Source organism: Cebus imitator, unplaced genomic scaffold (assembly GCF_001604975.1).
Source record: "Cebus imitator isolate Cc_AM_T3 unplaced genomic scaffold, Cebus_imitator-1.0 Scaffold36, whole genome shotgun sequence".
Lineage (NCBI taxonomy): Eukaryota > Metazoa > Chordata > Mammalia > Primates > Cebidae > Cebus > Cebus imitator.
The window spans coordinates 365,478-378,264 of record NW_016107351.1 but is presented as its reverse complement, the minus strand read 5'-3'; the positions used below and the strand labels follow the sequence as shown (position 1 = coordinate 378,264).

At 53.5% G+C, this 12,787-nt stretch overlaps 1 protein-coding gene across 4 annotated transcripts in view; it reads left to right on the top strand.

Annotated features, from left to right (window-relative positions):
- TBCD (tubulin folding cofactor D) overlaps positions 1 to 12,787 on the top strand; it is a 196,147-nt gene that overhangs the window by 105,360 nt on the left and 78,000 nt on the right. For all 4 annotated transcript variants that reach the window (XM_017524704.1, XM_017524703.2, XM_037737131.1 and 1 more), the window contains one exon: positions 4,542 to 4,698. In XM_017524704.1, the coding sequence (XP_017380193.1) occupies positions 4,542 to 4,698 (157 nt within the window). The remainder of the gene's footprint in view (positions 1 to 4,541; positions 4,699 to 12,787) is intronic.

The following is a 12,787-nucleotide window of genomic DNA, read 5'->3' as shown; positions in this document are numbered from 1 at the left end:
TGGGGACGGTGGTGCTCCGAGGGTTAAGTTGTTTCCGTCACCTGGAGGTGGTTGCTGTTATATGGACGGTGGTCCTCCGAGGGTTAAGTTGTTTCTGTCACCTCGAGGCTGCTGTTTCCTCGGGCAATTGTGTCCAACAAATGACAAGCTGTCTATAGAAAAGGGTTTTTAAATGACATGGCTGGGCCTGGGTTGCCAAAAGGAAGCCTCCTGGGGTATGTCCTATACTCGACATGCATTTGCTATGTGTAATTGGAACCATGAGAAAGGTTTTTGTTTACAGCTATTGGATAGTTTTCTTACTTTAAACCTGTTGAATCTGGAAAGTATTGTTAGTTTGTGAAATTTTTTTCTGATAATAACTTCATATAAAAGTTGACGGCAAAGAGGAGTTTCTGTTCCACACGCCCTTCCCCCAGCTCTGTGGTTGCCCAGGTGCCTGGCTACTGAGGCTGTCAGCCCAAGGCCTCCCCTTTACCCGGAGCAGTAGAAGCAAGTGACTCCACTCTTCACCCCAGGGTGGAGCACCTGTTGCCCGGGAAGAATCAGAGCCAGGAAGCTTGGTTTTTCTGTTCTTGTTAAGGAAATTGGTCCTCTCACACCCTCTCAAGCTGTTTTACTTTGTGCAAGTCAGATTCCTTTCCAGGGACCTGCGAGGGGAACATCCCGAGCTTCCAGGGCTCCCTTGGATGCTGTCAGCAGTGAGGCTTTGGCCGCTGCCACTTCACGTGTATTGGCGTGTGGGGCCCTGATGTCTGTTGTGGGTGTCATGGAGCGAGACTGGAGGTTTCCGAGTGGCACAGGGGCTGGAGAAAGGCTCCAGGACTCTGCGCTGTGGCCTGGCCTGGAAGGAAGCCGGCTGGGTCCTGCTGGGTGCCCATAGCAGCACTGATACTTGGGCAGAGGCCCCAGAGGCTGAGGCAGGCTTTGCTCTCTGCCCCTGGGACTCAGCCCTGTGGGAGCACGGGGAGGACAGACGGAAGCCCAGCGTCTCCGTGACTCTGTCCACAGCCAGGGACAGTGGTCCTGTGCACACAGGCCACCCACAGCTCTCTCAGGAACTGGCCTCTTCTCCTTAAGACAGAGGAGTGGCCAGGTGGGCCCCTGGCTGGACCTCCTAGGCCGTCAGTTTTCCCAGCAGGAAGTGCTGGTTGGGCTGAAGGAAGGTCTGTGTGTGTGTGTTGGCCCAGATGCCTGTTAGTGGACGCTGTGTCTGCACAGCTGTCTCTGGGTGGCCGATTCATCCCAGCAGCTGACTATGATGGTGCTAAGGAGAACCATCTCACATGGACTTGGGGACAGAAACCTGGGCTCTTCCCTGCTGAGGTCAGGTCCTGGGGGTGTGGTGGGGATGGACCTGACCTCAGTAGGAGAGAGCCCTGGTCCATCTTTCAGTGGCCTGGGATGGGAGATCTGTGTCCTCCCTCAGGGGCTTCTCAGAGGGCTGCTGAGCAGTGTCCAGGTACATGCGCCGGGCATGGAGGAGGCCTGAGCCTGTTGTCCCTGCTGGCTGCTGCCACTCACATTTGTCCTGAGGCCAGTGGTCTGTGCTGGTTGCTATCACTTGCATTGTCTGTTGGAAATCGGTTCTGTCCCATGGACGGATAAATTGGCACTCGGCTGTTTGCACCCGGATGCCCAAGGCTATGGAGTTGCTGGGTGGTGGGTCCGGGGTTGCCTGGAGTGGGGTGTTGCAGTGACTGTCCCTGGGGATCTGGCCTGGCGGGGATGCCGCATCTGTGCGACGCTTCTTCCCGGAGGTGCCACAGCCTGTTAGTTTTGATGCGTGTTAGCCGCACACAGGCTACCCTGTTAGCACAGAACGTGCACGTGAGTAAATGTGAGCAGTACCCGCCGGCTCAGAGTGGTTCTGTAAGCCAGGACTTCCCAGCTCAAACAACTGAGGGCCTTTGGGTGTTACAGATTTGCCTTAGTTCAAATCGAGGTAATCATCTTGAACCCGCTTACCAGATTCAGTGACTTCCTCTCTCACAGCTGCCTGGTGGCCTCTTGATTGGTTAGCATCTCACACATGTTCCGTGATCCTCACCGTTTCACTTTATAGAAGGTAAACATTCAACGTTTATAGGAAGTAAGAGATACTCTTGCAAATCATCTAGCACAGTTTCTGGTTTGTGGATTGATGGCAGTGCCTCCTGCCAATGATGGTGCCGCCGGCTCTGGCCTGTGTGGTGAGGGCCTTGGAGAGCGCAGCACCCCAGGTGGAGGAGGCTCTGGGAGGTGCTTTGTGGGAGGGAGTCATGGCCAAGAGAGGGAATGAGGAGCCACGTGTGTGGCCGTGCAGGGCCTTGCAGAGTGAGTTGTGGGGTCCCTGGTGTGAGAGCCCGTGGTGGTCTGACCGTGGTGGGAGGGAGCCATTGGGTCCCATAGAGGCATGACTGGTACAGTTGGGGCGGGCTCTGGGAATGGCATGGTGTCTGGATGTGGAGGAGTGAGGAGGAGCCGGCCCTGAGCTGTGCCCAAGGGGAGGGCTGGCCATGGGCCGGGGAACCCACGGAAGGACAGCTCTGCTCTGGACACTGGCCACGGGCAGGGGAACCCACGGAAGGACAGCTCTGCTCTGGACACTGGCCACGGGCAGGGGAACCCACAGAAGGACAGCTCTGCTCTAGACACTAGGCTTGGAGAAGCCTGTGGCACATCCCGGTGGAGTGGCCTGAGGAAATGAGGCTTGGAGAGGGATGGGCCCCTGCTTGGAGGCCCTGGCAGGCTGGGGCACCCTCGGTGTCCCATGGGGACCCCAGAATGTCCTGCTGCTTCCCTGGGCCTCTGTGTGCAGTGCCTGCGTCGTGGCCAGGGCTGAGAGGAGGCTGTTTCCGGAGCCCCTCATTCCTGGTGAATTTCACGTCATTGATACCACAGTATCTTTGAATTTTCTATTTTGGAGAAAGTTCATTTTTATGTAGTTTCAGTAAGTGTATAAACGCGATAATCTTATTAAAAGTAATCGCCATATGTATATAAAATAAACTGTGCAGAAACATCCATTTTTATTGCTGTTTATAGAGAATGAAAGATCCTTAGATGCAAAAAGTCGGAAGGGAAATTTGCCTATAATGATCCTGGTCCTACAGTTGTTGCTTGTGGTGTGTTGCCTAAGACCATTTCTGGGTGCATTTTTCTGGAAGATAGTGCGTCTGATGACAGTTGCATGAGCACGGGTCCTCACGTATCCATGCCCAGAGAGCCTTTCCTGACAGTGTGTGTGGTGGTGGTGAACTGGATTGGCGTGTGCAAGGTGTACAGACAGTGTGTGCAGAGCCCTGAATGAGGCCCTGGCGTGTGTGCGCTTTGGCGTTAGGGCCACCTGGGGAGGCGGAGGAGGGCCGGAGGCTCGGGTGCTCCTCCTGGCTCTGTGGGCCTGCGCTGCCAGCTTCATAGCTGTACTCTGTTTTCATTGTTCAGCTGTTGATCTCCTCAAGCATTTATTGCAAAGCAATTGAAATACATGAACCTAGTAAATTGAACAGATAAATACAGCAAAATTTTAGCTCCTTCGAACATCCCAGTGTACTTACACCACATGTCCTAAAATCCTCTCATGTCTATGCATAGAAAGTCATGTGTAGCCTGGGCAACATAGCGAGATCTCATCTCTACAAACAATTTAAAAATTAGCTGGGTGTGATGGTGGTGTGCCTATAGCCTCACCTACTCAGGAGGCTGAGGAGGGAGATTGCTTGAGCCCGGGAGGTGGAGGCTGCAGTGAGCCAAAATTGGGGCACTGTGCTCCAGCCTCAGAGATAGAGCCAGACCCTGTCTCAAAAAAATTTAAAAAAAAAAAAAAAAGTGAAATCACACATGTGGGTGATACCAAATTACTTATTATCCACTTTTGAATGGAGCTGGAAGGAGAATCCACATACCTCTGATTTCCCCATGTAGCTGTTTTGCGTAGGAGCCCTGCATGGATTATTCCTGAAGTCATTTCATCCTGGTTCACCCAGACCTTCTCTGGACAGAGCCAGGCAGCCCCGGGATGCTCTGTGTTGGCGTGCGCATGACAGCACAACTCCAGGTGCCGCCTGGTGTCTGTGCCCCTCCCTCCCCTAAACCAGGGGCTCTGTTTCCTCCCTGCCTGGCATCTGCGTCCCTCCCTCCCTAAATGGAGGCTCCATTTCCCCCAGGTGCTGCCTGACACCTGCACCTCTCCTCTTCTAAACCGGGGGCTCCATTTCCTCCACGCCTGGCGGGACCTGCGTCTCCTTGACTCTCTTCAGACTCTGCAGACCCCCAGGCGGCATCGTGTGCTGTCCAAAGGAGCCTTTGCTCCTCACGTCACTTGAAGACATCCCTTTCACTGGACTTGAGCTGGCGGCAGCTGTCTTCCCTGCGAGGTCTATTTTCTGACCAGGCCGTGGCTCTCACAGAAGCCCCGAGCCTCTGGGTGGGTTCCACGTGGTTTACGTGCCTCAGCTGGTGCCGTGACCGTGCTCTGGCCCTGAGCCCTGCTTCTTTGAAACTGCATGCGCTGCCCGTGTGGTCCACTCCTCACTGTCTTTTCTCTTGTTCTTGCCCAGTTGTCCCCGTGATCCTCAAGGCGCTGACCTACGATGAGAAGCGGGGTGCCTGTAGCGTGGGCACCAACGTCAGGGATGCAGCCTGCTACGTGTGCTGGGCCTTCGCACGTGCCTACGAGCCTCAGGAGCTGAAGCCCTTTGTGACCACGATCTCGAGGTAGGCCCCTTCGTGGAGGCACATCGGACACGCCATGTCCCCTGATGGTGCTGCGCATCAGGCCTCCCAGGAGAGGTGACACAGCGGATGCTCGTGGGCAGGTGAAATCAGTTGACAGAGGGTCTGTGACAAAGCCGCCGCTCAGGGGCAGAGTTCCTGTCCTGTGGCTGAGCAGCAGGAACAGACGTGTTTAGGAGGAACATTCTGGAGGTCTTGGCCACACTATAGGTGGCGGATTCTTGGGGACAGATGATTGGCACCCTGGGTGGGGTGGGAGGAAGCAAGTGGGGCACAGGGTGATGGCCTGTGCGTGCTCCCTGCGGTCGTGGGCCGTACTGAGAGGTGAATTCTGTCTCTCTGTCATCTCAAGTTGCTCTGGAATACAGTGGGTATGTTGGACTTGGAAGTCTTCAGACGGTGTCTGTTTTTGTCGAGCTGGATTTTGTCTAGTTTAATTTTGTATTTTTATGGACCGGCGCTTGAGAGAATATTCAGTAGCAACGGCATTCGCTGGCATGCCTGATTGCAGCTCTTCTGAGATGTAAGCGAATGCTTCAGAAACAACTCTGGGAGGTAAGAAGACGTGATTTCCCTCTGACTTCCTGATGAAAGAATTGAAGCTAGTAGGCTTTGTGTGGCCAACGGAACCCTGGAAGCTGTGCTGCCTGTGGTGGGCGGGGCTCCTGCTGCGGTGTCCAGCATGTCCAGCTTGTCCAGTGTGTCCAGCTGAGCCCCATCGTGGTGTCTGGTGCCAGGGACTTTCAGGATCTGATAGTTTTTGCTTAGGAAAAATGTGGAGCAGATGTTCCCCCCGTGTAGGCAAAGATTCAGTGAATGTTTGTACCCTGACTCGATTCAGTTTAACTTGGTACACTGGTGTTGTACACTGCTTTTGGACTGAAGTGAGTTCTTTTGCACTGAAGAAGGCAGGCGCTTCCTTTCTTGTGGTGTGTGAAGGAGCCGGAGGCGGGACACTGAGGAGGGAGACTCAGCGCCACTGTCCGTCACAGGCGTGTGAGCCCACGGCTGAATCATCACGAGGTTTCACACCCGCACTTCACTTGACAACTTTTACTAGGAAAACTGACTTCAGAATTATGCCCAATTCCTAGAAGCTCCCCCTGTAGCCGTTCAGGAGCTGCTGTCCCTGCTCTTTACAAGATGCGTGAAGGGGACCCGGGAAGCAGCGTCTAAAGCTGGCGTGGAGGGAGCGCTTCCACCTGGAAGTGACTGCTCCTATAGGTCTGGGCAGGGTGGGGTGCCAGTGGCATATGCACCTGGTGGTAGGCTCAGGCGGCTGTGCTGGGTCCCTTCTGCCCCAGACACCCCGTGAGCACCAGCAGTGAAGCACCCGGGTGTAAGTGCCTCTGGTTCTGTCCAACAGGCAGCCCACTGTGAGGCGCAAACCGCTGTAGGCCTGAAAGGGTCTTGGTGACTGGCGCTTTCTGTTGTTCTTGCCCACTGCTGTCCCATCTTATGAAATACTCGGTAGGGCCAGAGAGGGACCTCAACCCTATTAGTTCCCTGGGCATGCAGCATGTGGCCAGTGCCTCGAAGTGTAATTCTTGCCTCAGAGCGAAGCCTGAGAGGAGCTTCCTTTCGTCCAGGGTGGTGTTTGCTGAGGGAGCTGTGGACACACGTGTCCCTCCTGTCCTCCCCCTGAGGGAGCTGTGGACACACGTGTCCCTCCTGTCCTCCCCCTGAGGGAGCTGTGGACACTCATGTCCCTCCTTTCCTCCTTGTAAGGGAGCTGTGGACACGCGTGTCCCTCCTATCCTCCCCCCGAGGGGCTGTCGATACATGTGTCCCTCCTGTCCAGCTCCGTGTGGCTGAGGGTGCTGGTGCTGGCCAGTGTGTTATGGAGTGTGTGGCTTACCTGAGGCCAGGGAGTCTGGGGTGGCAGGGAGGAGATGTGACTTCTGTTCATTGCTTTCCCCAGTGGCCACTCCAGTGGCACTGCTGGGCAGGGGCGTGGCTGCTGGTGGTCTTCAGGGAGCAGCACCTTGCAGAGTGGAGCAGAGAAGATGGAGAGGCCTGGCTTTGGGGCCTCTGCTGAGCTCCAGAGCCCTGCTGCGTGCCCATGCTGGCTCGCAGCCCCGCCGCTGTGTGCAGGAGCTCTGGTGTGTGATTGGCCTCAGCAAAGGCTCTTCCTATTACTTTCCTGTCCTGCCCCTGCACTTTTAGGAGGTTGGTCCTGCAGCTAGCGAGGGAAAGCAAAAAAATTTATCTTTCTTATTGTTTGTATGAATAGTCACAGAAGGAGAAAACTTTACACTGATATCTCATTCAGTTTCCTTAGCAGCCCCGAGAGGGGGCAGGTGCCACCGTCATTCTGGTATTACTGAGGAAGTGAGGACCGAGCACTCGAGTTGCTTGTCCGGCTTCTGAGCCAGGCCTGTCTGGGCAGCATGTCTCAGGTCAGGCCCAGCGCTGCCTCATGGCTGAGGTGCTAAGGAGCACCTTGTCACATGCTGTGAGGCTGTGGAAGGACCCTTAATTCAGATGTGTGATGGCTGCAGCTGAATCTGGCTCCTCAGATGATGGTTCCCATTTCACAGTGAAAATCCTCAAACGAGTTCCTTTTCAGCCTCATAATTTATCTAAGAGCTGTCAGCATCACAGGAACCTGGGCTTCCCCTTCCTCCGGGGGGGGACTCTAGTCCAGTGTTACAGGAGCAGCTGGGCCGAGGCTGAGGTATGGCACAGGAGATGGGGGTGAGGTGAAGCCTCAGCTCACCTGGGGGGGCATCCAGGTGGGCACAGAATGCAGGGCTGCCTGCAGGCTATAACTCAAGGGTTCTCTGTTGGGGGAAAGCTTTGGATCCTACTGGAGGGCTGATGTACGTGTGGAAGGCTGGTGGCCGGCCGGTTGGTTTGTCCCGGCACAGGTGGCCCCGTGCTTCATGGAGGTGGGGGCTGCTCAGTGACCTGTTGGTGCGTTCTCAGGCATGAACCACAGCAGTGCTCCCACCTGCCTTCAGGGCTGGGCTCCTGTTTCCTGCACAGTTTCCACGGGGGACCCTCTGGCTCCAGGGTACACTTTTTCACTTGGGAAAGGAGCAGCACTTTGGAGCCCCTGGAGCCGCTCCTCCACAGGCTCCTGTTGGTCCCATGTGAGGATCCTGGCTGGGGCTCCAGCTGGGTGTGGGGTTGAGCCCATCATGTGGTGGGGGGGCACCCCCTGTGGGTTATGTGGGGGTCTCATGAGGGAGGTGTGGTCCGGTGAGTGTGACTTCTGTCGGGGTCACGTTGGGTGGGGCATGCAGGGGGCCCTGGATTCCTGAGTGTCTGGGTTAGGCCTGAAGGACCGTGGGACACACTGTGGGCTGCAGGCTTGAAGAAGGACTCAAGTTTCTAGAGTAGCCTGAGCTGCATGGCCAGGGCCTCCCTGGCATGTGGCAGTGCCAGTGTTGGCCTGGGTCCTGCTTGGCTTTGATCTCGTGGGGCTTTGTTTTTTGGACATCCTGGGTGCGTCTCCACCACCCGGCTCCCGGGTGCCCTTCTGCGCCTCATGCACACTGGGCCAGCAGCTGCTAGGGCCTCAGGGCTTGCCGCTCACAGGCTTCTGACTCCATAGTCTGGGAGCTGGTGTTGTGGGGTTTCTGCTTCCAGGGCCCCTCTCGCCCCTTTACCTGTGCTGTCCTGGCTGCAGACTCAAGGGTGTACTTGGAGCCGTGCCCGCTGGCCTGGGAGTCAGGCCTGTCCAACGGGTTCTTGGAGAACCTCTGCCCCATCCTTCCCTGGCCCATGCAGACCCCAGGCATCCGGCCGGGCAGGCTGTGAGTCAGGGTGTGCCAGGTGAGTGTGTGGGATGCTTCGGGTGCGAGCCTCCCTGCCCAGGAGCCCTGCACGCCCCGGTATCGGTTGGGGTGTGTCCTTCCAGATCTGCCTCCCTTGGTTTGTCATAAGCGACCGTGTTTTAATTACCAGCTTTTCAGCCCATCAGTTTGGGAACCTGATACCATCTTGATTTCTCTAACTTTCACCAGCTTCTCGGTGGGTCCTTAACAGTAGGTAGTTGAGATCAGAGTATCAGAGAGTAATTTCTACGTGGAATGGGAATGCCTGACAGAGCTGGGCAGTGGCAGGAGCCGCTCCTCTCTTCAGGTGGGCGGCTCTTCTGAGCGTCAGCTGGGGGGCTTAGTGGCTCACGTTTTCTAATTGTCTCCTAGCTTTTTGCCGAAGAAACTTGGATTAGCTGTTCTTATGCCTCGCCGTGTGAATTTATACAGTCCCTCTCTGTTTTATAAATATCGAAAAGGAGCTTTTTTGGTTAAGTGTTACCGTGTTTTGAAGGTAGCACTTGTTTTGAAAACCTGTATTTCCTCAGTGTTGCACAGGTGGCTTACAGGTGGGATAGTTGCTTGTGGAGCAGTGAATGATGAGTGTGGTTCAGGAGCAGTGACGGTGTGAAGGTGAGGGGGGACAGAGTGGCTGTGTGTTACCTAGAAAGTCCCTCCTGGCCAGTAATCACAACTTGATTGCAAGAAGGAAAAGAGGAACCAGAGCTGAACTCTGCGCTGTTGCCATTGTGCTTTGATCCTCGCCTTCCTGTGATTTCCTCACCTGAAACTCTTTTGTAAGCAGCGCTGTTGACATCAGCTCGGCCCAGGCAGCCACGGGCCCTCCCCTGCCGGGGGCAGCCTCTGACTCTCAGCCTCCCCCGGGAGCAGACCTGCTTAGCTGCCCGGCCCAGCTAGGATCGGCAGAGGCCTGCAGCCCCGAGATCTCTTCCTCCGGGGCAGGATCGTCCTGGAAAATCAGGAAATGGCAGGCATTGCTCAGAGCTACGTCTTGTTCTCACTGGTGTTTCTCAATGGCACAGCTTCCAGGGGAAGAGAACTCTTGTTTTTCAAGGAAAGTAAAGTGGCCGTTACCGGCCAGAGTCCTAACCCTGTGGCACCTGGCAAATCTTGCCTCCACGCTAGCTCAGGTGCGCCTTTAAAGCACTGTGAAAATTTCTGGGGTTTTACTACAGTGTTAATTGGCGTAAGCTTTGGTTGTTGGGGCTCAGGAAAATTCAGCCATAGTCAGGTCCTACATCTTACCTGACGGAGGATAGGATTTGCAACTTTCCAAAAACATGGATGGATCATAAAGTACTACTCTGATATTTTTAAATGTTTGACTTTCAAATGACAGGATTATTGTTACTTATGGTAAAAACAGTGTATTTTGCTTTTTACTGCAATAAAATATAAATAAGAAGACTTGAACGGGGGTGAGGCCTGCACTGTGCTGTCCCTGCTGAGAATGCGGCGCCTGGAGTTTGGGCAAGTCGCGGCGTGCCGCCTCCCCTTGACTCGGACGGGAAAGAAAATCCCTTTCTGTTTGATACAGACCATTTCTCTGTGTTGGGAAATCCTAGTGAAGTATCATATAAACTTTTGCAGTGAAAGCAAACGGGCAGAACGCCCAGGGCACATTTCAGCGCAGACAGGCCAGCCCTGCCCGCGTCCTCGCTCTGTCTCGCTCCAGGTTCCTGGAGCGGGAGATGAATGTGGTGACCCAGCAGGGTGGTCCTGTGAAGGGAAGCCGAGAGACCCACGTGGGACGTTGGGTGCCCTGTTGGAGCCGCAGTTGAGCAGGAGCTTTTCTGTTTATCCGCCATCGTTAAACCTGTTCGTATTTGAAGTTATTAGTGCAATTAGTATTTCTCAATGAGCCAGTTTTGTTCTGAGAATGAGAAAATAGAGTCACTTTAATAAATGTCCAAGTCAGGACAGTATTAAACTTGTTGCATTCACAGGTCCATATGTAGTTGATTTGTTAAATTAGCTTAGGAGGGTAGTTAGTTAAAAGCAGTGCTTTTTCAGGTGTGGTTATATTTGTCCTGCAACATTCTGTGAGTTCGGTAAGGTACGCCTGCAGCAGTAACTATCTTGACGTTGACTTGCGACCGCAGGAGCTAGCTCAGGTGAAGTGGGTGAGGCCGTGTCAGCTTTGCCTGCTGAAGCCCGCATGGCTCCCCGAAAGCTGGCCTCGGCACCGCCCTTGGTTCAGATGAGCTGCCTGGCGTCGTGGCTGTTTGTGCCCAGACTGCCAGGGGAGGGAGCCAGGAGCACCTGGTGTCGGCTGGCTTGGCTGCCGTGGAGGAGCTGGTGAAGTCCACTGAGCTTGTTAGGGTGGTAGATGATTTTAAGTGTCTTCCCTTTTTCCCATTCCTTCCTTAATCAGCGGTTCCATGCTTTAAGTATAGTAATTTAAGACAAATAACACATTTCAAGAATTCAGTGTAAAACGTGACCTTTCAGTCTTACTGGCTGGGGCCAGAGTCCATAAAGATAGAAGCCTTTGTCCTCCTGTGGCAGATGTTAAACCAGAAATTCTCAGTTAAGGTTTTCTCCTGGAACACATGGTTTTATGGGTTTTAAAAAATGAAGCTCTTGTTCATATATAAATATGACACAAATTTCTTTTCATTCTGAAAATATTTAGAATAAACTACCATTTGTTCAAAATAGCAGTTGTATGTAACTTTTAATAATTTGTCTTGGTCAGTTTAATGATTTCTAAGATTTCATTAACAAAAGCCATCATGATGTATTGAAATAGGATTGATCTTAAAACGTTCGTGCTAATGTAACAGGAGTTCCCTTTCATTTTAAACCAGTGTTTTTCTCTGTTCATTTAGGCTGCAGTTTGTTACATGATAAAGAGCTGAGAGGGGAAGAGGGAGTGTTTTTCTGTTAATAGAGTTTTTCTGAAATTAAACTCCAAACTTTCACAGTTTGAAGCAGTGAGAGTTAGTGTTAACAGAAACCTTCCCAGATACTAATACTGGATCTTTTAAGATCTTTAGATAAATAGTTGCTTTCCAAAATAACCTTTTTTTTGGGGGGGCGGGGGACGGGGACAGAGTCTTGCTGTATTGCCAGGCATGATCTCGGCCCACTGCAACCTCTGTCTCCCAGGTTCAAGTGATTCCCTGCCTCTGCCTCCTGAGTAGCTGGGACTGTAGATGCCTGCTACGATGCATGGCTAGTTTTTTGTGTTTTAGCAGAGACGGGGCTTCACCATGGCCAGGATGGTCTCAAGCTCCTAACCTAGTGATTCACCTGCCTCGGCCTCCCAAAGTGCTGGGATTACAGACGTGAGCCTCCAAAATAACTTTTAATTCTGAACTAGTTTTAGACTTAAAGAAGAATTGCAGTAGAGTTCTCCTAGGCCCCCTGTGGCATTCCCCAGTGTGAACACCTTACATTTGAAAGTCAGGAGGTGCAGTGTGGGGTGAAGGCCATGAACAGGCTAGTCTGCCCCGGATCCCACGTGGCATCTGGTGGTCCTGTGCCCTTAGCCTCCTCTGCTCTGTGACAGCTCCTCAGTCTTGATCTTTCCTGATGTGGGGCGCTTAAAAAAATAGGTTGTATTGAGATTAATTCACTTGGCGTAAAATTTACCCCTTAAGGTGTGCAGTTGAGTGGTTTTTAGTGTATTCTCAGACTTGAGCAGACCTCACCCCAGACAGAAGCCCATGTGCACCAGGGCCCGTCACCTGCTCTGAGCCCAGCACTGCCGGCCTGCCCTCCACTCCCGTGGATTTGACCCTGACACTTTGAAGGAGGACTGGCCAGGTGTTCTGTAGGACACCCCTCTGTCTGATGTTTTCTTGTGCATTACTGGAGGGAGCAATGCCAGGTGACCTGCCCTCCTCCATGTGCTGTGTCTGGCCCGTGGCACCCACGACGGGTCCTGCGTGGTCTGGACTTTGATCCCTGGTCTCAGTGGGGCCTGCCAGGTGCTTCCACTGTGAGGGGACTGTGTTTTCCTCTGTAACTTGGAATGTTCCTGCGGGGTACTGCTTCTCCCTCCATCTTCACCTCTGTCCAGGGACCTTGTTGTGTGGTCTGTTGGCGTTTCCTCTTTCCCCACTCTGATGTTCACTGATTGCAGCTCATTCTTAAGGAAGCCTCATCACTCTCCCCTCTTTATTTCATCATTCACCCCTGCCGGTGTGGACTCATGGGTGCTCGTCCTGTTTTGGGGGTTATGATCTAACGGGTTATAATCAGACACTATGGGTATTAATGCCGGGTTACAGTCCGACGCTGTGGGCACCGATGCCGGGTTACAGTCCGACGCTGTGGGC